Here is a 27,853-nt window from a genome sequence, read left to right as displayed (position 1 = left end):
ACTGTTCAACAAACTATAACTGAATACCATCTAACGTCTCATCCTTCAAAAACAATCTTATTAGATAGTCTCAAAACTAGGCAATTGGGAGTATTTAGTTTAAAAACCACTGGGAAGAACAGATTTCTTTTGTAGTCTGCTTCTAAAGTTCCAGTAAACTTCACAAGATAATCATAGACATCCTTCTTTTAGCATTCTAAACACCTGCAAGACCATGCTTTACTTTTTTGGTGCAAAGATTTTTTTTTATAAAAAGAAAGATGAACACTATCTTCTGCACCTACATCTCAAATTAGGTTCAATTCTAAACGACCACTCCTGCACTTCAAATGTCTCAGTTCTACAATGTTGAACTCATTTTGTTTTTAAATCAATGCCAGTAAATGGTAGGTATCATTAATTTTCAAGAAAGTTAGATACTACAGTATTAAACTGCACTAAAATTAAAAAAAAATCCAGTTGCTATCACATCAAGCATTCAGTACATTGAATCGTTAAATTCAAATACAACTGATGCGAGTCTGTAATGGCCAAAGGCACTCTCTGAAGTGTTCCGTTCCAGGCTGCCAAAATTCTTTAAATCATTAAACATTCATCAGTCACACTGTATTTTGGCTGTGATCTTTACTGGTATCTGTGCTGCATTGGACTCAAGGAACACATGGTAAATTCCTGAATGTGGTCCCACAATATACGATGTCAGATTAAAGCATAAGAAATATTCTCTGGCAGCAAGCCAGGGTCAGTGAGAAATTTGAAGGCCTACCAGAGAACTGCAAATGGTTTCTCAAAATTGGCAGTGGTATTTTGGATTTTAATCATATACAAAAATTAAGAACATGTCATCTTTATCTGAAGTGTTATGAGTAATAACATATTCATATAGGAAGTGCTATGTCATGTTTCTCATCCTACTTTCAGTGAGAAAAGAATTTGTACAACTTTTTTTTTTTTTTTTTTTTTTTACTATGATAGTTTTGCTTTGCTGAGCTGACTTAGCAAAATTCTCTGTAGCTTTCCTTATTAGAAACATACAGTATTAAGTTCAGTAAAATCAGGCATGCAAGTCTCAATTTCCTAAACTGTCAACAGGATACTGCTGGCAGAGAAAATGCATCTTTCCCAAAATGAAGAAAAGAAGAAAAGGAATATTGATTGATTTTTGTCTGGAACAAACTAGTTTTGGAGGAAGACCAAATTAAAGAGTGATTTATTTATTTTTTTATCTTGACATACTTCAAAAAAACTGCTGCACTGTTAGAAGTATTTTTACCTTTCCCTCTCCCCCAACAGACTGCTCATCCGTGAAACATGAAGTTAGATTACTGCCATCATGGCAGCAAGCTTCAATTTTCCAACTTACTTTTATCACAGACTTCTAACTTTGTGTACTCACCTCTGTACAGAGCAGGTTTCTTACATATGCTCTCTTTACTGGTTTTGTAACCCAGAATACAGCGGCAATAGCAGGGACTGCCGAGCAATGAACCAGACTGAGAATGCAGGCATTCTAAACTAAACGTAGGCGTTCATCATTCAGATTGAAACCATTAACGCAGCTCTCAATGTTTCACATTGATCCCAGCTTTTGACAGTTTTGTTGCCTTCCAAAACCTGAACACCACTCTATTTTGCCACAACTGGAAGAACCACAGTTCTACTTAAAAAAAAATAAAATAAAATCTACGTATCGAATATTTATAAATGGTTTGTCTAGTTTCTATTTCTATTTCTTCCATCTGATATTTAACTATTAATGCAGCATAAAACCTCAACAGCCCAAACACAGCCAATTTTCTCTTGCTTTTGCATTGTGTGTAAAGACTCAACCTACTACAACAATAATGCCTTCGAGAAAAAAACAAAACAAAACAAAACAAAGCAGTAGCCACGTCCACTAATGTATCTGGCCTTCACTATGCACAGAGAAGTTTGACGGATTATTAACAGTTTCTGTTGGACACACTCTTTTTGCTTATCTGATTCTTTCAAGCTTTGTTTCTAACCCAGGAAGCATTAATTTCATGGATTCCTTTTGTAATTAATTATGCAGCTGCATCAATAATGCAGATGGGAACATGACATTTTAATTAACAAAGTCAGTATTGATCAAAAAAGTCATAAACGAAAAATGCATTAATAAGCTAAAAGCAAAAGTTAATTGATGTTTGAGCAAAACTTTTACAAGCCTTAAAAGTAAAACAAATAAATAAACCTGCACTGGAAGTAGTTTGAGGATTGGCTATCATGGGAAAAGTTGTTTTGCTGGAGTTGAAGACAGTGACACGCCTTGCGCATTTACTTCTAATTCTACATATTCTACAGTAAATTAATACACATCCTCTGAGGCATTTGGTTTTATTAAACATTCCCTCAAGAGTACTGTCTTTCATCCTTTGGCACATGAGGCATTTGCAGTATATTTATTTTTCTCAAAACATAAAATTAAGGAAATATTTACAGAACACCTACCATTGTCACTGTCTCCTTCAGATGGGATACTGTAGCTATAGCTGTCCCATGTTTGTGCCTGTGTAAGTGTGTTGAAGGAGATAGGAGGAAGAGTGAGGGATGGGTCTGCTGGAGGGGAGTGACAGTCAGTCCAACCATGGCAGTATAAGGACCAGGAAAAAAAAAAGAGGGGGGGGGAGGGGGCAGCAGCATTTCATATGTGGCATTAGGATTGTATGGTAATGAAGATGCAGTTCAAAGATGATTAATACAAAATGCATAATTTTTGAAGAAAAGAATGAAATATGATGCAGAATAAAGAACGAAAAGTTAAATGTTAGTACTTGTAAGTCATACATTATATGTGCAGTTCAGGCTGTTAAGCTTAACAAGATTATCATAACCATAGCACTTCACACAACCATTTACAACCACGTTTTAAGAAAAAGTACCCATAGATTTTGCGCTATAGCCTAAAGAAAATCTTGACCTAGTGAATCAATAGCTGGACATCAGCTGTGAAGTTTCAGCAATTAAAATAACTTCAGAGACTCAGTATTTAGTTATATATTGTAACTTTGTGTCATAAGAACACCTTTCTCTTAACTCTTGGAAAGTTTTGGAGACTTTCCAAGGACAAGAACAGACATACAGTGCCTCCAAAGGATGACTGTGCTGCATCACAAGCCTCGGAAAACCTGCTCTGCAGACAATTTTCTAACAAGTGCAGATTCAGAAATGATCCAACTGGGCTTCCTAGAGCATGCAAAACTTAACATCCCCACACTGGCTGCAACAGAGTTCAGAGACTATTCAGTGGACAGCAACATGGCTGTAAGAACATACCACGCTCACATTTTATGACTACCCATCAACTGACTATGGAGCTAAATTTGAAAAGCAACACAGTCCCTATTCTGCATTCATCATGCCTTTTCTTCTTCAACTAGTCACAGCAACACCTCTCAAGTGTTCCTCTGATTCCCCAATGTCCATTTTTACCACATCTACTCTGCACTTTTGTCTCCTGACTTGATTGTGGAAAGGCTTTTCTCTTGAGCTTTCTCCAAATCTCCATTCTACAGTGTTTCAGAACTGGACAGGAACATCCTTAAAATATCACCTTCCTGCTTGTTATCGTCAGCACATCATACACCCTTTCAAAACTTCCCACTGGATTCCTGTTTTCCATCATAGAATTTAAACTGCTCCCTCTCTGCCCTTCACAGAGATGTCACTTTCTTATATTCTTTTGCGGTATCTGATCACACTGTTCCTTACTGCTTTGGCCACCAAAATAATGAGAACTTCCCTCATTTTTCCATTTTCTACAAATATTTCCAAGTTTTATCTACAGTCTTCCCTCATTTTTCCATTTTCTACAAATATTTCCAAGTTTTATCTACAGTAATTCAGATACAAGCAACTATCATGAATCCTCACTTTAAGATGGAGATTATAAACTACCTCCATTCTGAACACTAAATTGTAACCCTAAATCATTTTAACATGCACATTAGTACTAAGATCAAAAGCAGTATAAACTATTTAATATTACAGGAGAAGGCAGGCCAAGGTAAAGTTTCAGTAAGCAGAGAAAGTTCCCATTCTGTATCATTCCTAATCAGTAACCATAGAGCAACTTCATCACACAAACTTTCTTCTCCACAATTCTAGAATTTGTATTAGTAAGATAAAAATTCAGACAATGTTATGTAAAACTTCATCTTAAATTTCTCTTCATATTCAGTGGTTCTCAAAAGCTCTCTCTTTTAAGACATGCATTTCCCAAAAGTCAGTTCACTGCCTCTGGCTATTGGGATGATAGCTCAGCTGAATGTGAGAGCCTGCAAAACTTAAACCCTGAGCAGAATCAAGAATGGGAAACAGAATACAAATTTATGATGAATAATAAACAGTCTTTAATTATGTTGGCAATTAGGATTCTCATGCTCCTCCAAACTACACAGACAATCCAATTAGTTTTCTTGGGGAAAAAAATAAATACAATGAATAAATATACAGAGACTATAAAACAATAACCAACCCTCAAAGGACAGATACTGCTTACTTTTAATAATCATGATGTATTGCAACAGACCTAAAAACAAGCAAGTTAAGCATGTCCACAGATACTAACATTGTGATTCAAATCCTCTACAGGTTACTGGAAGATACTGGATTCACAAATGAAATTATACTAAGAAAACAGATGTGTGAGGGAACAACATTTTACTTTCTCATACACACTGCTTTGTAATTTTCAGCTTTATCTGTGCTTCTTTTAGCCTCTAAAGTTATTATTTCTTTTGTTGCTGCCACTATGTTCAACAGAAACTCTGAAAGAGGATAGTGTCAAAATGGCAAAAGACAGAAATTAATATTCTTGAGTATTGCAAAAGGTATTAGTAGATGTTCAAACCTCAAGGCCTGCCATTTTAAAGGTATTATGGCAAGAACTTTGCGACACAATTTCTACAGCAGGCAGCACTCTGAACAGTACAATCCATTCATGAATCAAGTGCAAGGGATTTAAACTCATTAACTGTTTTGAGCAACTCCTTTTCAGAAAGCAAAAGCATTCCTTAGAACAACTCTGGCTGTAAGAAAATTCGTAATTCTTACTTCTTTTCAACAGTAATATTTTAAGATTTTCAAAATTAATGTGAATTTGAGAAGTCTGCATATTATAAATTATTTTAAAGACAGAAGGAAATAATTGAAAAATCAGAAAGCCTGTCTCTACCTTCTGTGTAACATCTGACCCTCGAAAAGGATGTCAAAAGGTCAAATACATATATTCATTACCTTTCAAAACATTTCCTTTGGATATCAAATCAGACATCATATACGAATTTTTGCCATGCTTTGCTTAACTTTAAAATGAAAGAATAAAAGGACCTTTAGTCTTGAACACACACAGAATGTAAGTTTAAGCAACTGTGGTTTATCCTCTGGAAGCACTTTGATTTGTGCATGTGGAATCATTACCAAAATTCTAAAACTGTTTATTTTTACCTTTCCTCAAGACAGAAATCATTATGAATCTGTTGGAAAAAAAAATAAATAGAAAGCAACATCCATTTAAAATAGATGAAAATAAACATAGTGAAAATAAACTCTCCAATCTCAGAGAGTTATGCTTACATATATTTTCCTTGAATTTTTGCCATATATATACGTGCATGTGCGTACGCATGTGTGTATATATAAAATATTTTCCCCCTGCAGAGTATGCCTTACACGTTTTAGTTGGAATAATTTAAAAATCAATTTTGCACTTAGGTTCAAAAATTTATAGGAGCAAGTAATTCAAATGTAAAATCTAGTGAACTATATAACTAAAAGTCATTTTCAATGAGTTTTAAAGTTCATTCCCTAAGGCCATGCAGAACTTAAATGAAAAACTATTAAAATAAACTACCAACTGAGCTGAAAAACTTTTCTGGAACAAAGAACTGCTGGACCTCAAGACCAGCTCTGTAGAAATAAAACAGTATATAATTAACAGGCACAAGCTTAGTGACAGAATGGTTCAAATTTGCACAAGACTTGCACAAAAAGCTTTAAGAGGAAGATAAGTGAAGGAATAAGAGACATGGCAAGCTAACCAGCTTTAATACGGAAAAATTTGCAAAATTGAAGAACGTGCTGTTTTTTTCAATCACATATTGCTTTTATTTGTAAAAATATTCTTGGGTCTAAGCAAAACAAATCTGAATACTACACAGAATACTACAAATTTGAATACTACACGAAAGCAGTATCAGGAGAGGAAACAATTTTCAGTGTCACTTCTCCTTTGCAAGGTTTCATTTTGTTGTGTTGTGCTACATAGCTAATATACTGCTGTTTTATGTTGGACTTAAAAGTGTTACTATTGCCAAATTACTGTCTTACCACGAGGTAAACTTAAGGTAACGTGACTGAAACTGCATGTGAAAAGGTGAAAGATTCTGCAATAATGGCTCTAGGTTGGTGATTCTGTAGTCAGAGGAAATATGCAGAGGAAAATAAATATGCACAGGAAAATAAACTCAGATATGGAATACTGGTGACTTCAGTTTTTCCACAACCCACAGTAAGGATCAAAAGACATCATAGTATCAGCATACTCAAAGTGGTTAAAATAAATGATTTGGTAATGCTAAAGTCAGAAAAATGACAGACAGACTACACCCAACTGACTTTGGTATTTAAAGAGGCTACACACAGCTACAGTGCCCATGGGGAAGAACTGGAGGATTTGCATATCTGCTTCTTCCATCATTTGACCTGTAAGATACATTGCAAGGAATTGCAACCCTTGCAATTCAACCCTCTGTAAATCCTCTAAAAAAAAGTTTCTCTAGTCCATTTTGAAAAAAAGTTTTCCCCTTACATATAATAGTCATTGAATACAGGATAAGTGCACTGATACGCCAAGATCAGGAAGTACACTCTCAACTAACACTTGAGCAAGAAGTCAGTCTTGCATCGTCTCTCACAATCCTGCTTCCTGTCCCTGGCAGCAGATTTCGCCAGGGGCTCCACAGAACATAGGCCACAGCCAGCGAGAGCAGTAACACAGCCTGCGCCCATTTGCCTTTACATGTTTTTCTCCAAATGATTTTATCCTGCCGTCACTGCTACCTGTGCAATACTACCCAACACACAGAGTTTTTGTCAAGTCCCAAAGGGCTCCTTTGCTCATCATTTAAACCCTATTTTGTATATATTAAGAAATAATAACTTATCTAAGGCATCGGGAACATAAAAGATTAGAGCCAGAGCTGAACAGTCCAAAAAATTAACAAACGCAGCTGAATGAATCTAAAGGTTTTTGGTACCCTGCCTAGCTTGTACACCATAACTACATGGGAAATGTAAGATATCTTCTTAATGAAATAAGTTTCAGTAACATTTTCTTTGCCCTTTAAAACCTTTTTTAAAACAAATCTATGGGTACAGTTTCTTAAAATACATTCAAATATGAAATTGCTGCCATCATCACCAAGATATTTTATGATGGAAACTGCAAGGTTCTGGTGGTTGATTAAAAGCATTTGTGGTAAATGACAGAAACTAGAATTACAGTCTTAGGAAGCTGAAATATATTGAAAAACCTACGTTTTTTTTTTAAGATGATGCAAGATGACTTAACAATATTGACTATATAGGCACACAGAAGATTAAAAATTGAATTTAATCCTGTAACTAATCCTGTTCTCAAAGAAAGCTTTTCATTCAAGCTCTCAAATACATCAACATTTCTTTTTAAATGAACTGTTGAATGTTAATTACAAGATTGAGAGTTTATGCAGATTTATCATATTACAAATTCATTAAACTCACCTGCTGGCTGAAGAGAACATCTAACCTTCCTGTAACTCTTAATGCTTAGAACAAGTGTAACTACTGAAAGACTCATTGATATATTTTCAGAGTAATACATAAACATTTTCCAAACAAGCGTAATTAGATTTTTCAGAATAATTTATGTAAATAAACTGTATTTTGTCATACATACATATACATACATACACGTATTTCATAAATATACACACACTCACATCCACATAATTTTATAGAGTAATTTGTTAGTAAGGGATGAAAACTGATCCACATAAAATGTGCCAATATTTACTATTGTTAGAAATTCATTTTTAAGTTGAACCTATATCCTTAAAAATGTTCTAGCCTTCTTCAAGCAGTAATGCAAAAAATGTTTCATGTCTGTCTTCTAATGGAAATAAAACCCTAGACCTCCATCAATAACATATGTAAAAAAGTGCATAGAAAATATTTCATTCAGTAGAAGTCAACAAAATAGGGGTACAAAGAAGAAGTGTTCTGAAAGCTTACAAGCAAAACAGTCACGTTCCTTTCCTACATTACCTGATCGTGGCTTCAGACCAAAGGGGATCATGTTGTTTGCAGTAGGAGACATTGTTGGACTTTTATCCTTGTTCTGTGCAATTCAAAAACATAAATCTGAGTAAGAGCACTGTCCAGAATATTTCAGCACAAGCAACTGCATAAAATGCAGAAGTTAACAGCACTGCCCACTACAAGAATTCTGCCACAATCTAATCATAGTGTGTTCTGAAAGTACGTAGTAGATACATTTCCTTTCTTATTCCATCCCATTCCTTCATAGGAAAATAAAAGTTTCTGACCAAAGACTGAGGATTTTCTGTCTGTCCGTAAGTACACCTGAGTATTTCTCTGTGTTTTCACATAATCAGTTGGTTATTATAAAGCATAAATTTTTGTAGCAGTACTACATTTAGAAAAATAAAATAAAGACCATTTTTTCCTTAGATATTCTTGTTTCTTTTATTGCACTCATTTCTATTTTGCATAGCTATTTTTCCCTACAACACTGAATTTCTGCCTAAAAAGCAGAAAGGAGGAAGTTAACCGCACCCTTCAGGGCAGGATATCCCTTGAGCCTGAACGAGAACAGCACAAAGAATGGAGTAGCAGCAGCGTATAGGAGAAGGTGAGGTATAACCATCCTACCACCAACAGTAGCGCTGTAAAAGTCCTACAGCTAAACTCTGTAATGGGAATCCTACTTAAAAAGTGATTGCTCGTGGAGCCAGGAGCTATACAGCCCCATCCCTGAGCCTGGTGGAAGGTGGTTAGGGGCCTCTGCATGTAAGGAAGAAGGGAACAACTGGAAGTTGCAGTAAGAGCAAAATGATCCTCCCCTTCCACTTACATATGGTAGCTCATGAATTTGTAAGATGCTCACACACAGTGCTGCAGAAAGGAACAAGCTCTGTTTCTGCACAGGAAACAAGGAAAAGGTCTCCATAAAAAGAAGACTTTTTTGAAAAAAAAGATCTCCATAAGGAATTCTTCAGAGCTTTTCCTTTTTGATCTTCTGCTATCTGCACTGTGAAAGCAGCAAGATTAAAAAAAAGCTTCCCCTGAAAACTAAAGGACATGATACTTCACTAGGCAAAAACAAACACTTTGTGGAACAAAGAGTCAAAAAAAAGACAATGTGGCAAAATGTTAAAAATAAATAAATACTAATAATACTACGGAAGTACATAAACAAGCATATCAGAAATTACTTTTCTTAAATCTTTATGAAGATGAGAATAAAAAAATGAAAGTCATCACTTCTTAGCTCAATCATGTTTTCTGTGATATTCAACTAGTCGGTTCACTTTTGTATATTAAATATTCATGCAGTTTAAAAAAAAAGTCAACTGATGATCTACAAAACACAGACAAAAGAATGACACTAGGATCCTACCTCATTGTGAGAGCTTTGTGCACTTGTATTCCAAACAACTACATCATTCTGCATGTGTGGGGGAGGAGGTGCAGAGGAGAATGGGGGAAAAAAAGAAGAAAGAAAACACTTCAGCAAGGGATCATCACAGAAACTTTTCCTCAGGATACTCAATACACACGTTAGTATTTAATACTTTCCACTTTTAAAGCATTTTTCCAGCATTAGATTGATCATTAGCTAAAAATAAATCCAGAAAAATACATACTTTTCTTGTCAGATAAACTGAAGATACTATTTTAAAAAAGATTTTCCTATAGCGTAAATTTGCATACACTTGTCTTTAATCTCTTAGTTTCAATACTGATTCAGAAATGCATTTATTTTAACATTACTTGGTTCAAATGTAAAAGCTAATTTTGTTTTACAGAGGTAAAAATTAAGCTATCACCAATAGTTAAATATACTAATAGAGATTTTAAAAGGGAAGCACTCTTAGAGCAATTCATTATGCAAGAACAGCAATATACCTTTTGTGACTGCTTTTGTTATAGTCAAATGGTTTCAATTTAACTCACATTAATAAAAATGAAATACAATCATTAATTTTGTATCAATCATAACCCACTCAACAGAAACAGACCTGGCATAGGTAAAAACAAATTATAATTCAATTCAAAACCCTTTCCATACAGTCAATTTTTTCTATCATGAAAAAAACGGGAACAAAAGAAAACAAAATAAAACAACACTCAGAATACTTGGTCCCAATAGTCACAGAGCTTTCCAAACGTTAGCAAGATGAGAAGGAAGACTACTACACCCATTTTGCTGCACGACCTTTCCTGGCTACCTTTCAGGCTTAAAAAATTCCTCAGCTGAGGACTTCTCTCATAATCTCACCTCAACTATAATAATCCTTAGAATAAACAGAAAGAAATGACATGCCAGTTATGCCTACATTACAGGTCAAACCTCCCACAGTATGCAGGTCACTAACCAGAATTTTTAATTGATGCTTAAGTGCAGCGATACAAATGCTCACTGTACTACAAAATGTAGAATGATTACGTATTTGCTCTTGCAAGATGTATAAGCACCACTTGTAAAATATTAAGCGCTGACAACTTCTTTCACTTTAGAGAAAGTCTCTAGTGCTTTCACCTATGTGACAAAGTCCAGACTAGGCCCTCTGTAAGTGCTTAGGAGGTTTTATTTCTTTTTTTAAAAAGTTCTTAACAGTGAGTCAGCAGTATCTTCATCAACCAGTTTCAGTAAAATACAGAGAGAACACATATTCTGATAATGAATTAATGTTTAATCTCAGAATTGAAATAAGGACTGTTTCAAATATAGTTTGGTGACCTCGGCATCTAAGGATAATGGTAAGTTTTGGATGCAACAAAAGCATAAAGGTATGAAATAACTCAAATGTTTCTTGAATTTCATTTTTAAAGAAAATATTTTTGAAACTTTAAAAATAACATCTCAATCTACATATAGTTTGCTCTGTAACATTAAATATATTAAGAATACTGCTGCTTACCTAACCTTAGTAGCTTATATAACTTCAAGAGCTAGAATATTTGGGGAAGGAGGAAGAGGAATCAGGTGTTTCTTTTACCAAGGGCCAAACTTTTGAGTAGACTCATTTTCTCTAGAGGAATATAGCCACTGCAACCACTTTAGAAGTTTTATCCTCCAAAAAAACATTCTCACTTTCACTATACCAGCTCTTTTCTGAGAGCTCAGTCTTATTTAACTGCTCATTTACAGTCAAATCTTGAGAAACATGTTGAGGCATAAAACCCCAAAGGGCCTAAACGCACTGTTATTTCCATATAGAAACAAACAGAAGGCAACTACTATTCCAAGTGTTTCCACATTTATTATATCCTCCATACCTGACTCAATGACCAGTTTTTACCCTGTTCACACATTCTTGCTTCAGTCTTGGCTTTCTCCATAATCAATTCCCTCCTCCTCTGAAATTCTAGTTCCTCTTCAGTATTTTCTTTCTATAATATACATATAAACATATATATATATATATATATATGCACACACACACACTTTTAAGATTGCATATCACTAGAAATTGAACTGTAATTTTTTTTGCATAACATTATTTCAGAGTAGTTCTTAAAAATATTGCGATGGAAAGCCAACAAGAGAAGAACCAGAAACTATATACCTGCAATGCCCGCATTTACAGGTAGATAATTTTGAATATCTAAACAAATTATTTTATAAAGAATAGTAGTTCACCAGTCACAATACAGATGAAGTAAAAAGCAGAATAAATCACACTGTAAAACTCAGAATAACGTTATATATACGCTTTACAACTGTAGTGTCAGTGCCTTGGAAAGACAATCATCTTTAGCTTATAAAACACTTTGAGGTTATCCATAATGAACGTACTATTTTCCTACACTAAACTAGGGAGATCTGGGGGGAGGAGAAAGCATGCGTAGCTGAGCTCTATACACTAGTATTTTATTTTCGCGGCCAATGGAATACTTGAAAGAGTTGGCCCTGTAGAAAGGTAATGGTGATTCTGCAACCAAGAATGCCACATAGAGGGTAAAACTGAGATAAAAAGAAAACGATAATACCAGAAAACTTAAAACAAATAAACAAAAAGAAAAATTCTATAAAAATATTAAAAGGAATTAATTGTGATCTACAGCCTACTAATTTTTTCCCTTCTCTACTTGGTAGACTCATAAATTCATGAAATTGTTGGCTCGTTTCCTGTCTTTACCCCAGGTATTTTGCAATAGTATGCTCATTAACGTACCTGACCAAGGGAGGACATCTCCACCTGCATTTGACTGCTATGTATAAAGACAAACAAATGCAATCATGTTATTGAGAGTGCAGCAACTTAAATATGATAAATCTAACAAATGCATTATTTTTCTAAGAAAAGTTAGATAAATATATGTTACTGTAGGTTCCTGAAATTCTAAAACTGCTGCTGCTTTCCTGGGAAACCGATTCAAAACACTCCTCTCTGAAATATCCATAATTAATCTGCAAGGGTTGAAATAAAAGCATTGCACTGGGACTATGGCTTTGTTAACCATTCTGTTCAGTATTTTATTTCAAACATACGGATGGATATATTAAATATTTTAGTCATACTTTTAACCTCTTCAGTCTTATCTCATAACAACCTGTTGAAATATTTCTTGATACTTCATTATCACCAGTTCTGTCAAGGGAAAATTAGTGCTTTCATCTGCAAAATTTCCTTCTAAGCAGTATCTTGTATCAAAACAAATGGACTTGTTTAGTACAACCAACTATATCATTATCTAAAATATTGTAAATTGCTATGTCCAACTTCTAGCACCTTCCTTGTGTTGGAATAGAACGCAAAGCCTCAATTTCATATTCTAATTTAATACACAGTGCATAGGAATAAAGTAGCACAATAATAAATTAAAATAGCCAACAATTTGAAAGAAGTTAGTTAATATGGGAAATATAAGAGTGAATACATCTGAAAGTGTTGAAAGAAGTTGAGTCTGAAATCTTTCTTGGCTCTGGAACTGAAATACTGCTTCTATGAACACAAGATGCCCAGATTTGAAATCCTGTAAAACACTAGGACAACAGTAACTCACTTCCTGGATGTGTGTTTTGCAAGTTTAATAATCCAATTTGTTAATTAATGTTGCTACAATCAATATATTCTGCGCTGAACTTGTATCAGTGTGTGTTAGCTGTGCTTCAGTGTCACCTACTGATTGAGCCTCTGTGGTGATGAAAAACGAGTTATCTAGTTTTAAAATGAACCTATGAACCTGATCAATTTCTAGAAGGGATTATACAAAGAAAAGTAATAGGAAGCATCTGGATAGGGCCACCCAGAGTAAGAGTACTCCCCTCAGTCCTACTCAGCAGACCTTCCCCCCCCCCCCTTCTTTCTTTATTTTAAGGACTTGTTAAGGACAACTTTATAAGTCCAAGGATCTTTCAATTACCAGTGAAAAAAGGAATTTCAAAAGCCATTTGCAAAGATTTTAATTATATGACACTGAGACACCACTGCTGTAAGCATACCTGGGGTCCTGTAATAAATCTACTGCTTCTCTTAGTTGTTCTATCATTGCTATATCAATTGTTTGTTCTTCTGGCAAATTTACTCTAAAACAAAAAAAAATAGCAATTATCAAGGGTAGTATAAATTTCCATTTGTGAGCTTTACCTTCAAATAGAGACTCAAATATTAGAGAAGAAATAATTCTCTGTGCACACTAATATGTGAATTTACAGAAAGAGAAAAAAGCTCTCCATGTGCTTTCCTTATCAAAGCCTTCCAATCTAGCATATACATATATATAAATACACACACAAATACACACACATTCTGATGAACTAAAACTTCCACTTTCAATTAAACAGACCAACTTCTGAAACTGAAAGTTTATTTACCAATATTTAACCACTCATTAACTTTGCTCACCATGCAAAATGCCTTAAAACAAGTATTCTCTTAATGGACTGATACACTTCTTTTGTTTTCAACATTTGCAATTCTTTCAGAGTTTAGAAACACAGTCTCCTGCTAGTTCTGCCAATAAGGCTTTTATGGAAAGTACTCATTTTTGCCATCATTTTTCTTTTTTTTTAATTACATAGGACTCCACTGTTCTGCTTAGTGGCAACTCAAGAGTTCCTAAATCATTCTAAATCACCTTTTTCATGCCCTCTCTGAACTAACTAATGTTCATTTGCACTACTCTTGAAATAATGTCTACGAATTAAGGATTTCTTCAGGGTCAGTAAATTATAACAAAAAAAGATGGAAGGATTATTTTCCCCGGTTGAATTTTTTTTAAGGTAAATTATATGTAAGTATTAGAAAATTTGATAAAATCCTTTTACTAATGACATTAAGAGAATGAGTATCAATACCTAATTAAAAACCTTGGACTCTTCATAAGTTAAAACACTATAGCATTTTTAGTGCATACACATTAATTAGTTTTAATATAACACCCATTTAATATTGTCAATATTGTATAAACATCGAGCATACATGCAAAGTGCAAGTCTGTGCTTCTGTCATGCTTCTTAGTATACGAAGTTATTAACTGCTACGGAAATACCAGTTGTGGTCATCTACTGAGAACGTAGAGCTAATTATATTTAGACACATGAAAAAAATACTTACATTTCTTCCGTTTGCCATTGTGTGTCCTCTTCTATTCTCAGTAATTCATCACACTCTGCTGCTCTGCTCTGTAAGGAGACAAACAGATATCAAGAATAGAACTTTGCAGTTAAGTACACAGATAAATTTCCCTTTCAGACTCAACACTGACCTAGTTTCTTTAACAGTTTAGTGTGGCTAGTTGAAGCAATCCAACTCTTCTGCTCCACTCCTTACTCTCTACCCTCATTTAAGATACTGATTACATGATCTTCTGTTCAGTGTTCAGATTTTATTCAGGTCAACAGCCCTTACCCTCCTTTAACTGTAAAAGGAAGTCAAGCAGCATGAGAATTCTTTATTCAATGTCCTAGATTTCATTTGTGCCTTTCTGGAGTATGCAAACAACTCTTCAATTAAGCATGACCCTGATACTCATCTTACTGCTCTCCTCCCACTGCCAGATTTGTTTATAGAACAAGGAAAGACCAAATATGCTTAAAAAAAAGCAACAGTGCATCCAAACTGATACCCTTCCTCCCCCTTGAAAGATATTCACGTTATTTTTAAGCTTTGTGCACACCATAAATCTGTAAAGAATAAGGAAAAAGGTTTAGTAATCATATGTTTCGTTGCAATTATTAAAAGAATTCCGACTTGACCATTTTAACAACTCTGCATAAAAAAATTAAAAATTCTGAAGGAAAAACTATGTACAACTTTTTATATCAGCTGGCCAGTTATTGAGGGTTTATTGTCAGCATAAATCAGAGTTCCCCCCACACACTGTCCAAGCCATAATTACAAAGCACTACTTACTATTAGAAAAGTTGAATCCCTCACTCACACTTCCACATGGGGCTTTGCAAATTTCTTTACTCTTTCATGTCAGATAGGTGGAACACTAAAGTAATTCAGCTGCCAAGAGAGGCAGAAGTTCTCTGAATAGATGTGCATTTGTTCAAGGAGAGAATGAACAGCAGACAGAGATGTCTATCCTCTTGTGCGTCATGTGTTTGGCCTATCAGTCATCGCCCTGTACCAATAAACACTATCCCGCTCTGCCAAGTGCGACACTGAAGAGCGTACCAGCTTCTCCAACATTCCCTGACGACAGCCCATTTCCCTGTGCCAATCCCCAGGAGAATAAATATAGTCACTTTTTTCATCCATTTCTTTTTACTACATACATGATGAAGTCTGTGATTTTTCTGGTAAGAAAGGCACATATCATCTGATGTCAAAAATATGTCACTAATTTTAGAAGGGGATTCTCAGTCTCTTTGCATAATTATATAGATAAAATAAATAAAATCATACAAATTAGGACTAACATTTTTAAAAAAATACAAAATCCTCTCAGCTTAAAAAAACCTAAAGCCTCTTTTACACTGCCAGTTGTATTGATTTAACCTACAGTTTACTTAACCTGAATTTCAAATTTAGAATTCCCCGTGTCCCAAAATGCCTTCTAGTATACAACTAAATATAAAACAAAGAATACGAGACTCTGAGGTCCGCAGAACAAGAAAAATGCCCTAATTTCAAATGCTTCTGAATACAATGTCTGCTCAAGCCACCAACTGCTGATCTCAACTGCCATAATATCAGGAATAAACCAAAATCCACACAAATGAAAGTTCACTTTGGAAATATTCTTCTTAAACTGAAGTTCAGTACAGTAACCTATATTTTACTGAATCACCGTCCACAACACATTATTTTATTTATTACTTCATTACAGGACAGAAGACGTTCCCTAGGGAATAGCCTTCAGATGGGACACCACTGAAAACCAAGCTGAGGAAGTGAAAAGAACAGGGAAAGGAAATACAGGGCATAGGGGAACATGGGGAAATATATGGAAACACAGCATAATGTAATGTCAGCTTCAGATGTTTGTACTAGCAGCTTTCTCAAGGAATGATGAAAGTATTCCATTAACTTTTACCTGCCTCATCCACCTCAAACTGCCGATTACTGACAATCTCTAAGCAGGGAACCTATAATGGTGCGTTAACATTTGATGCTTAAAATTAATATATTTTTGGTATAAAAGTAACGAAAAACAAGGCAGTATAAGATAACCCACAATGCCCTAAACATACAGCACCTTTAAGTAATTCATCCTATTATTCAGTTAAGTTTTAGAGAAGAAATACTAGCCATATTTAATGCTATTGCATTCATATTTGTAATAGAAAAGGAAAAAGATGATCAGCATTTATTTACTGGGTATATAAAGTCTTCTACATGTCTTTAATAAATTCAAGGGGGAGAAGAGTTATTTTTTCTTTTTTTTTAATTCAAGTTCTCTTTGCCTGTGACCTCAGACTCTGCAACTAGTAGCAACTAGCAGAACAGCACCTGCTAGAGTTCTGTCGCTAGAAAAGAAATAATAACATTGTTCAAAAAAGAGAGATCGTTTGCAGAACCGTAAATCTACTTAATCCCTATAAATTTTCAAGAAGGTGGAAGGTCACATCCTTTGCCTCTCCACTCTTATTATCCAGTATATTTTTATCAATAAGGGATGGAAGATAGAGATGGTATAAAGTTTCACACCCTTTAGGAATCTCCACAGAAAGAGCAAATTGGTCCAAAAATGTTCATACTAGATAATCTTCTCTGGATTATAGTTCATGAAAGGACATACCTTCTCATGGCCACAGGAACACTACAAATACTACTGTCTATCAAGCATCTTGTACATTGCAACGAATATAGCAAAACAATCCTGCAAATAAATTTTTACAGTAAAAGAGACTTGCTCAAGTCTTCTCCAGAATCCTTCAAAAATTTCCCAAGTCTATCCAATTGCATTTAAAAATAATGAGCCAATTGAATTTCATAAGTTAATAGTCGACAGGAATCCCTGATGACTAGTAGCTCATTTCTATGGATTCTATAGCAACTTTATCACATATAAGCAGACAAAGTCTACTAAACCCAATACCACAAACAGAAAGAAAAAACAAGTGAAGGGTAATGAAAATGGGGAGTATACAACTTAAAACACACAAAAAACGCACAACTGAACAATTTATCATAGGCCATTCACTATGGAAAGCGGTTAGAAAAGTAAGCAAGTTAGACAGTTCCCCAAGAAGATGCCACATACCCAGCAAGACCTAACAGAGCTGGTAAGTACATGAGGAATGTTAGCAATGGAATTAACCAACTACCTACGACAACTGTGCAGCTGGAAACCCAGAACATCAGCACTGCATTTCTTAAAGAAGCTGAAGTTTTGCTCGCAACCAGACAGATCACCTTTATATGCAAAAAAGAATGATGGGTATAATATCAAAGTTTCTTATTTATGGAAAACCTGTGTTTTCTTACATATTTATATGCAAGCATGTATGCATACATACACATGTATATAGACACACATATTTTTATATATGTATATATGACTATGCATATGTGTGTGTTTATATGTATACATGTATTTAAATACTCTCCTATAAACTTACAGATGCTATAGAAAGGGGTAGTAGGAAAGGGCATTTGAATAATGATACATAATTATTCCATATATATTCTTACACTCTATATAATTATTCAAATACCCTACTATCCCTTCTTATAAAGTTTACAGGAGAGTCACTATATACTCTCAAAATCTATCACAAAAAGAAGTTGTCAGATCTTATAAGAGGTAGTTTCCAAAAAGATTAGGCTTATTTTGGACTTGATACCCTTTGTCTTTAGAGTTCTCCCAACTTCTGTCATAATTAAAAACATTTAATTAAGAAAATGTATTTTAATACACCTTAGCATTTATATCTTAAGATACCTCCATCACCTTTGAAAGTCTTCTTGCATTTTCTAATATAACACATGCAAAAACTGCCTATTTCAAAATACAAAGCAATCAATACAGAATATACCTGTCACTTTTTCCTTAAAGCCTTAGACACAGGAAAAGGAGCACTCTCACATACACTAGAAAAGGTTATGGGAAAAACTGTCCTCCTAAGTTAACTATCATCATTTTAAACCTGCTTATTCTTGCATTCTGTATCTCTCATGACAATGAATATGAATTAGTCAATTCGTCATTCCTGCAAGCTCTGTACTCATGAAAGTAGTCAAGATATTTTCCCCCATTTAAAATCACAAACTTGCCTTAATGTAACTCATAAATTCAGTAGTAAGAGTATCCGATTCATCAGCAAACTGGTTTCCTGTTTCTCTTGACTTGTCATTGACAATCAAGTGAGAAGATCCCTGATGGAATTCCACTAACAATAAAAAAGACAGAGGAATGATTTCTGATTCAGCTTAACATTTGTTACTCTGGAGAACACTTAAATTACAGGACTCAAATACAAGCAAAGCTTAAATTCAAAGCTTATAAAAACCTCAAATAAGACTTTTGGATTCTAAGGAGTAATATCAATTCATTTCAAAGTTGTAATAAATGATCAGATTCTGAGCTTGTACCGTTGTGAAGCAACACAACAGGCACCGATGGAGTCAATTTTTGAATTAAACCAAAGATGTCTTGCCAGTATCCATACGAAATCACAGCTGGACAGCTACAGGATATTTTAGAACAGTAGGATCTCACAGACAGTAAAACTTGCAATTCAATCTACCTTCAGAGTTATGATATTCGTTCTTAAACACTCAAACTCTCCCAGAACTCAAACAAAATGATTACTACACCAATCTCTTCCTTAGACGCACCAGTTCCAGGAGTATGACAGACAGTAATAATTTTCTCATCTCTCTGAAGCAGACTGATATCGTAACTTAGAATATCCTACTTGCCATATTGATAAACTGTAGGATGTAATATTCTCTCACTTAGTGTTTACTAAATTCTGTCAATATATCATCAAAAGTTCATTTAATCTAGTTCATAACACTGATGAAAGGCTTATCTTTTCATATGTACATGGTTTCCATGTTTAACTCACTAAGTTCATCCTGCAATTTACCATTAGTACATGTGGATCTTGGATTACACTTTTAAAAGAATAGGTATCATTCAGAAAATGTAACTTTAATAAATTTAGATAAAATTACACCTTTTTTCAAAATCTGAAAAGGTTCACTTCTTTCCAAATATAATGCTAACTTTGATTTATAAAGCTTAATATACGCCTTCAGTCTTTGCTTTTATACACTACTAACTCACAGTCTGGTGCATTTGGTATAAGTCAATAGACATTGATATTCCTGACTGGGAAGAATGGTTTAAACTGGCTCTCAATTTTGACTGACTCTCTCCAGTTAGAATCAGAATTTATTAACTCTTGAGACAAAGTGTAAAAAAGTTGTTTGAAACCGTTGTGAAAAGACTATAGGGACCTCAACTCAGCAGAGAGTTAAATCTGCTTTAAGTAGCACAGAGGTTTTTTGCTTCTCTTTTAAAGGATTGCACATGCACATTTGAAGCCTGTAGGATTAAAAAAAATGAAATGATTAAAATTAAAAAAATAAAATGATTAGAGTAGTGAAAATAACTGTTCGCTGACTAGAATATCAACAATGAAAATACAGACTTAATTAGACATTTATCTAGTGCAAAATTAAATACTGAAAATTCCAAGAAAAAGTAATAGTAACACAAAGAATCTAATTTAATGGTGATGTCTACAGAGTCCTGAAAGACTTATGTTTATCAGGCTGTGGTTTCTGCAAACTGAATTTACAATGTTACATATAAAATTATCAACAGAATTTCTTTGTTTTTAACTTCCTCTTTTTTTACATTCCAACCTTTTCTTGAGTTAGCATGGTGACTTGAATCTTCTTTTACAAATTGATCTTCTTCCACAATATCTGACATTGGGACATTAAAGCTAAGAGTATCTTCATCAGATGGCTAAGGAGAAACAAAAGAAAGACTGTTTTCAGCTCAGATCAAGACTGATTTTTTTTTTAAAAAAAAAAAAAGATATTAAGCGCATTCACTCAGGTATGGAGTAGAAGAACAATATGGGACAGGGTACTAGAATCTAACATGACCAAATGCTGCTCTAGGAGGCTGCAGTCATGCTGAATACATCCTTTCCAAGCAGCACGATTCATCCTTTTCTGACCCTCCTTGCTGCTTAAGTCCTCCCCTCCTAGTAACACGTTGCACTACTCTGCTCTGTGTGCCTTTGTGGGACTGCTGAAAACTCACTGTCCGCTCGCAAAACCTGTACCAATTCTCAGGTACGCTAGTTCTTCCTCAGTGACTTAGAAGCTTGTCCTGTTTTTTCAACTATCTTAGTTGGCACACCGAAACACACTTCCTCTGCCTACAAGCTTATCCTGCCTACGACTTTCCGCCACGCCAGCTACAGCAAAGCAGCATTGATGCCTTCACTTCCATATTGTGCCGCTGGGGCCCAGCAGTGACCTGTTCAAGGCGGAAATTATTCATTCTCCTCTCAGGTGAGCTATAGCAAAAGCACAGCTTGCAGAAGGAGCCAAATTTTTATTCTTACTCTCCTGCAACAGAGGACTTTACATTGCAGCAGTCCCTCGGGTCTTTGCACATCTACTTCACAACAAACCCACTGGCATTGCTTATTTAGATACTTTGGGTTTCTTAACTCACTGCTCTGTACACACATATTCCATACGCATATTCTATTCAGATGTTTTTATAATTGCTATAACCAAAATAGTTTGTTCAACACTCCTTAAGAATCTAATTTTTAAAGAAAACGTATTTTCCCAATTAGGTCCTGCTCATCAGTTCAGACCATTTTAACAATAAAAGATTTTCAATGGAATGGGAGATTGTGTGTTATATGCAACTGATTATTCAGCTCCACAGACATTAGCTTTTAATAGAAATTAAATTAAAATTTAATTAGCAATTAGAGATTAAATAGAAATGTAATTTTCATTATTTTTTGTAAGTTCATACTCTATACAGAAAATACTTTTTTAAAATCCTGAAGCTATGGTTTGTGGTATGGGATGGAACAAATCTGCTTTGCTTGTAAAAACAGTGAGAAGATATAAGCTTATTCTTATTTGCCAAGGACAGTTTGCCTTCAGACTTAAAACATTCTGTTAAGTGTAGACTACTATAAATGCTTTTCTTTATGAAGAAACAATACCTTAACAACTCTGTAATGAAAAAGAATTTGGAAAAAATTTTAATTTACTGACAGTATTACTTTGCTGAAAGAGAAAAATAATTTTGAAGGATGTTCAGGGACTTGATAAAGCTTTCCCAAAGTGATGAAGCTTTACAATAGTGAGCTAATACTGCCATACTGTTTCTACTTGCCCATTTTTAAAACAAATCCATGATGAGACTCTACTGGTATTTTAAAAAGATATTAAACAAATCCTATTCCAAGTATTCTAAGCACAATAATGTATTAACACTTTCGGTCATAAAATACTGACAATCCAACAGTTTTAAGAAAAGGCATGCACAAAATAAATGAATTCAGAGCATTATATCAAAGCTACAGCAAAGTCCCTTCTCATTCTTCCAGGATATACCTCATCTGATGTTATCTATTCTGAATCAAAGGTCCATGTTTTGTTAATGAAGGTATTATTGTTTGAAAATTTTTTATATGCATTACATATCCTGAATACTAAACGACTTAGACAAAATTTTTTGCTCAGCAGAATACATACAGTTTTTAAGGAAAAGATCTTGGAGTGTTGATATAAAAAATGCCATAGTCCAGCCCATTTACAAACAGGCCTTTTCTGCCTGGCTTTTAGTGTCTGCAGCCCACAACAGGCTGTAATTGGTTTTCCAGGTGTTTCCTGCCAGTATACTACCAAACAGAAACTATCCAAAGCTACTTGCAATTATACAAAAGTCCTCACTGCTCCTTTACAACTGAAATATTGTATGTTGTTTCCTTCATTCATGGTTTGATTTTTATTCAGCTATTAACAGATGACAACAGCCTTACCAGTCTCAAAAACAAAGAGGATGAAGAGCTAGATTTTCAATTTAAATAACTAACATTAGTCCAGCGCTCCATTCGGATGGATACATTTTGAAAGATCCCTGTATACAGTCTTGCTTATACTAAAACCTCACCTTTCTGTGTGGAGAAACAGGGACACCAGTAAAACTTAACAAATATCCTGCTGTTATAAGGAATTTTAGTTTAAGAAAAAAGACCAAATGAAAGTGTAAAATAAATCTAAGTGCTATTCTCCATTTCTAAAGAATAAGGAATATGAGAGCATGCTATCTTAAAACAGAACTTGTCTTAGAGTTGCTACAATCAATCTTATAGCAAAAATAAAGGTATGTCTGTACTTGAAATGCCCAAGACTACGATAGCTCTAAGAATTGACCCTGTAAAGCTATCAACAAGGTAGACAGAGATATCATGTACATTTTTTCATTTTTTCCTCCAATCTAAATGTACCCAAAACTAATTAGCAAGCTTCCTAAAAAATGCAATGGTATTCAATTAAACAAAAGTTTCACTTAAAAGTTTCCTCTTTTAAATTACACAAATGTAAAATGACTTCCTTGTAGCATTCTGGATAAGAACTAAAAATCAGCAGTCTTCAGACTAAGCTGTAGTTTATTTTGATAAGTCTGACGTATTTATAGAACCTTGTAAGAAGATTTTTAAGATTTTAATACATAAGCATAGATAAACATTGAATGATTGCTTATTTCTTCTAACATTTGATTAGTAAAGTTTTGACTGTAATTAATAATGTGAATTTGTTTTCGTAATATGCTGATTATTTCTTGCTCAATTTTCATGTGTACTAGAGGCATTAAAGGTTGCTGCACATGGAAAAGTGATGCCATTCACCAAACACATTTGGGATTTTTGATCTCACCATCCATTTTTTTCACGAATAGTAGAAAAGTAGTAGGCAGTGATGGAATTCTCATATTAAAAGTCTTTATACTATAAAATGGATTGGTTCACTCCAGTTGGCTTCACAACTATTTTCTGCAGCATAGAATCATAGAATCAGTAAGGTTGGAAGGGACCTCTGGAGATCATCTAGTCCAACCTCCCTGATCAAGCATGGTCACCTAGAGCATGGTGGACGGGGTTGCATCCAGTTGGGCCTTGAAGATTTCCAGAGAAGGAGACTCCACAACCTCTCTGGGCAACCTGTGCCAGGGCTCCGTCACTCTCACAAGGAAGAAATTCCCCCTCACGGTCAGACGGAACTTCCTGTGCTTCAATTTCTGCCCATTGCCTCCTGTCCTGTCACAACTGAACAACTGAAAAGAGTTTGGCCCTTGACACCCTCCCTTCAGGTACTTGTACACATTGATAAGATCCCCCTTCAGTCTTCTCTTCCCCAGGCTGAAGAGGCCCAGCTCTCGCAGCCGTTCCTCATAGGGCAGGTGCTCCAGCCCTCTGATCATCTTTGTAGCCCTCTCTCCAGTAGCTCCGTGTCTCTCTTGTTCTGGGGAGCCCAGGACTGCACACAGTACTCGAGATGAGGCCTCCCCACGGCTGGGTAGAGGGGCAGGATCACCTCCCTCCACCTGCTGCCAACACTCTTCCTAATGCACCCCAGGAGACCATTGGCCTTCTTGGCCACAAGGGCACATTGCTGGCTCATGGTCAATTTGTCATCCACCAGCACTCCCAGGTCCTTCTCTGCAGAGCTGCTCCATCAGGTCAGCCCCCAGCTTGTACTGGTGCCTAGGGTTATTCTTCCCTAGGTGCAGGACCCTGCACTTGCCCTTGTTGAACATCAGGAGGTTCCTCTCTGCTCAACTCTCCAGCCTGTCCAGGTCTCTCTGAAGGGCAGCACAGCCCTCAGGTGTGTCAGCCACTCCTCCCAGCTTGGGATCATCAGCAAACTTGCTGAGGAGGCACTCTGTCCCCTCATCCAGGTCATTGAAGAAAAAGTTGAACAGGATGGGACCCAGTACTGAGCCCTGGAGGACACAACTAGCCACAGGCCTCCAACTGGACTCCACACCACTGATGACGACCCTCTGACCTCAGCATGCAGATTGCCACATTTTGATGACAACATCTGTTTTCGAACAGGTGTTATAGCTGAAGAAGAAACTCTGGAATAACACTACTTCATTAACAAGCTTACTCAACTTAAGAGAAATGTAAGAAAGGTAAAACAGTTTGTAAATCTGTTTGAATTGAACATACAGTTTTAAAACTAGAGGAAATCTACTAGAAATCTGTTCTCAAATCATAATAATTCTGCTTCATTTCTATCTAGCAGAAAACTTGTCAATATAGATGGCAAGTGATGCATTTTGTTTTCTTTTAAAGTGCTTTTGCATTTAAAAAAAAACAATCAGTGTATACTCTTTAGAATGAAATTATTTTCAATTTCCCTTCTAGGAACCACAAAATCAGTGCCTAAACTTGATTCTTTTTACATTCATTTCAAAAGCAACTAAATCACTTTTCTTCAAAGGAGTAGAGAAATACTGAAGAATCAGTGTAAAACCATTTTAAGTAACAAAAAGCAAATTCCTTTATTACGACTCAAGTATTTCCTGTTAAGTCACAGTGGAAATCCTGTTATTATTTGTAGGTTTCAGAGAGATCAAAACTGAATTACCTTGAAGATTATTTGCTTATTTATGGTTATTTATTCAGTTCAGGTTCAACTGTTCATTTGGATGCCTAAGAAAAGACTTTTTTGGGTTTAGCTCTCTGTTCTGCTGAGCAGTGCCTCAGGAAAGTTCTATAATAGTAGATATGATTATAATGATATATGACAGTAGATATGATCATAAGTTCTATGATCATATCTATAATAGTAGTTCTATGATAGTAGATATGATCATAAGTTCTATGATAGATTCTATGATATCTATGAAAAGCAGTCTCGGAAATCTATGAAAAGTAGTCTGGGAAACTCAGCTATAACTGCTTACGACAGCACTTCCCTCAGAAAGCTGTCCTTTTCATTTGCTCAGACACACAATTTATCTCAGGAAAAAATGTGAAGGCTCATTTCCAGCACTGCCTAACTGTCAGAACACATAAACACACAAAGACCTGCAAAGTTGCTTAAGCTCCTACATGCCATCAAACTGCCCTACCCATGACACCATAGACCATGGTGTGCCACGATTGGGCACACTGAACTCCTCCTTTTAATTCCCACCAGGAAAGAGTCATCAGTCAGAGTAAGAGCAAGCGAGGAGGAGTCAAATATGTAACTTGTTAGGACATTTACTTCATTGGAAAGAGCAAATATGGATTCTGGTTTGGTCCTTGCTCTCTAGATTGTTACATACAACATCTGAGAACTGTAGTGAGTTTTCACTACTGGTAGGGTGTTGATCATTTGCAGTTTACTTCAGTGCCCTCTCCAGAAAGCATAAAGACTACATTAAAAAAAAAAAAATCCCAGCCTCCTTTAACCTTTGCTTGAGTCATTAGTTAGAGAGAGATCAATGCCAAGAATGGAGTTGCATAGTTTAAATGGCTAAAAATTTATTCACATGGCTACCCAACTGAAAATGTAATCAAAATATGGTTGTGGAGGGAGGAGAGGCAGACATAAAATTGAGGCAACTTACCTCTGTTGCTGACAAACGTTTGTCACCATTATCACTACCAACACCTGAATCAGAGTCCTTCTTACTTGGGTAGATGTCATCAATGCTAAATGAGAACAAAACAAAACAAAAAAAAATTATCAACGGAAAGCTACCATGGCATGCACAGTTACACTTCTTTCCTGTGTACATTTGAATTGAGGTAAAATTCCAACCAGTCTCAGTGGCAAAGGTTCAATAGCTTTAATATGGTTACAACTACACATTTGGAGTTTGGTGGTAGTAAGACAGATCAGATGAATGACAACGGCATTCTGAACAACTGGCCAGCCTAAGGGTTAAAGAAAACTACAGAAATAATTTACCATAAAGCTTGCTGTTGTCCACACACTAGGTAAAAAAAAAAAATGCTTTGTTATTAGCCAAGCAGTACAGGAGTCTGACTGAAGTCATTTAGCCATGTAATAAGCAACTATACTAGTTGACTCCAGTGTGAGTTCAGCTGATTTAAGTGTAACCACTGATGCATTAAGAATGAACCAATTTCTCCCTACTTTTCAAGTAATTAACAACACAGAAACCTCCTTTAGGTGATTTAATATAGATTTTGAAATTTAATATTTTAAGAAAATCACTATAATAATACCAAATGCTTTCTCTCCTGACTTTATTACCTAGTATGACCTCTATTCATTTTAAAGTACACTATTAGATGCAGCACATTATCTACCTTATTTCCACTTTTCTATTTCTAATTTTCTATTTTTTATATATGCTTATTTTCCTCCTATTTGCAATCCTGAAAGCTGCAATCCTGAATTTAGATTGATGGAGGAATTTTAAAAAGAACTTTATTCTAACAGTCTTTGTATGAAACTGGTATGCGATTAAGTCAAATCATATATTGCCTGTTATCAGTGAACACTAAGAATTCTGTACGGAAACTGCCTGTGAAAATCCTATGCAGATTTTTTTTTCTCTAGAAATAAGAAATTAATCTCAAAAATAAATTACGGTATTTTCCACATTTTTGCCGTTGGAAATGCTACATAAAATATCTCCATACTTACTCATATATATGCATTAAATGACTAGACTAAATTATGAAACAGATGTAGAAAGGGTTGAAATAGTTACCAATACATCCTCAAACATCTGTTTTAGTTTTGTTAGTTGTTATGCGACAGGACATTGGGCTGTCAGTCGCCAACTGGTACTGACACTGTACTAGCCCTTTACAATCAGAGTACAAAAGAGAGGCTTCTGTATGTTCTACGGAAAAGCATTAGCAATAAAGATAATGTTTCCAAGTTTGAGAGTGGGATGCACAATAAATAACATGTATATCACTACCATAACAGACATAATGGCCAAAATCCTACAGTTAAGGCTTGATTTTATTTTTCTCTACGGCAGAAATTCAATTTCATTTTATACAAAAAAAATACATATTAAAAAAGAAAAAAAAAAACCTCCACACCAGTAGGGGTTTCCCGAATGGAAATTTTGCTCTATATCCTGGATTCTTCCCATCTAACTT

General features: G+C 35.2%; 1 protein-coding gene across 3 annotated transcripts in view; it reads right to left on the bottom strand.

Annotated features, from left to right (window-relative positions):
- LRCH1 (leucine rich repeats and calponin homology domain containing 1) overlaps nt 1-27,853 on the bottom strand; it is a 142,910-nt gene that overhangs the window by 32,239 nt on the left and 82,818 nt on the right. For 2 of the 3 annotated variants that reach the window (XM_062566997.1, XM_062566999.1), the window contains exons 7-15: nt 26,335-26,419; nt 20,586-20,691; nt 18,984-19,099; nt 14,871-14,938; nt 13,757-13,840; nt 12,486-12,522; nt 11,587-11,700; nt 9,704-9,751; nt 8,329-8,401 (exon numbers count right to left, since the gene is read on the bottom strand). In XM_062566997.1, coding sequence (XP_062422981.1) covers nt 8,329-8,401; nt 9,704-9,751; nt 11,587-11,700; nt 12,486-12,522; nt 13,757-13,840; nt 14,871-14,938; nt 18,984-19,099; nt 20,586-20,691; nt 26,335-26,419 — 731 coding nt within the window. The remainder of the gene's footprint in view (nt 1-8,328; nt 8,402-9,703; nt 9,752-11,586; nt 11,701-12,485; nt 12,523-13,756; nt 13,841-14,870; nt 14,939-18,983; nt 19,100-20,585; nt 20,692-26,334; nt 26,420-27,853) is intronic. The other variant, XM_062566998.1, reaches the window with a different exon arrangement.

This window comes from Rhea pennata, chromosome 1, assembly GCF_028389875.1.
Source record: "Rhea pennata isolate bPtePen1 chromosome 1, bPtePen1.pri, whole genome shotgun sequence".
In the NCBI taxonomy this organism is placed as follows: Eukaryota; Metazoa; Chordata; class Aves; order Rheiformes; family Rheidae; genus Rhea; species Rhea pennata.
Note: the sequence above shows the minus strand (reverse complement) of the source record. Positions and strands in the feature narration are given on the sequence as shown.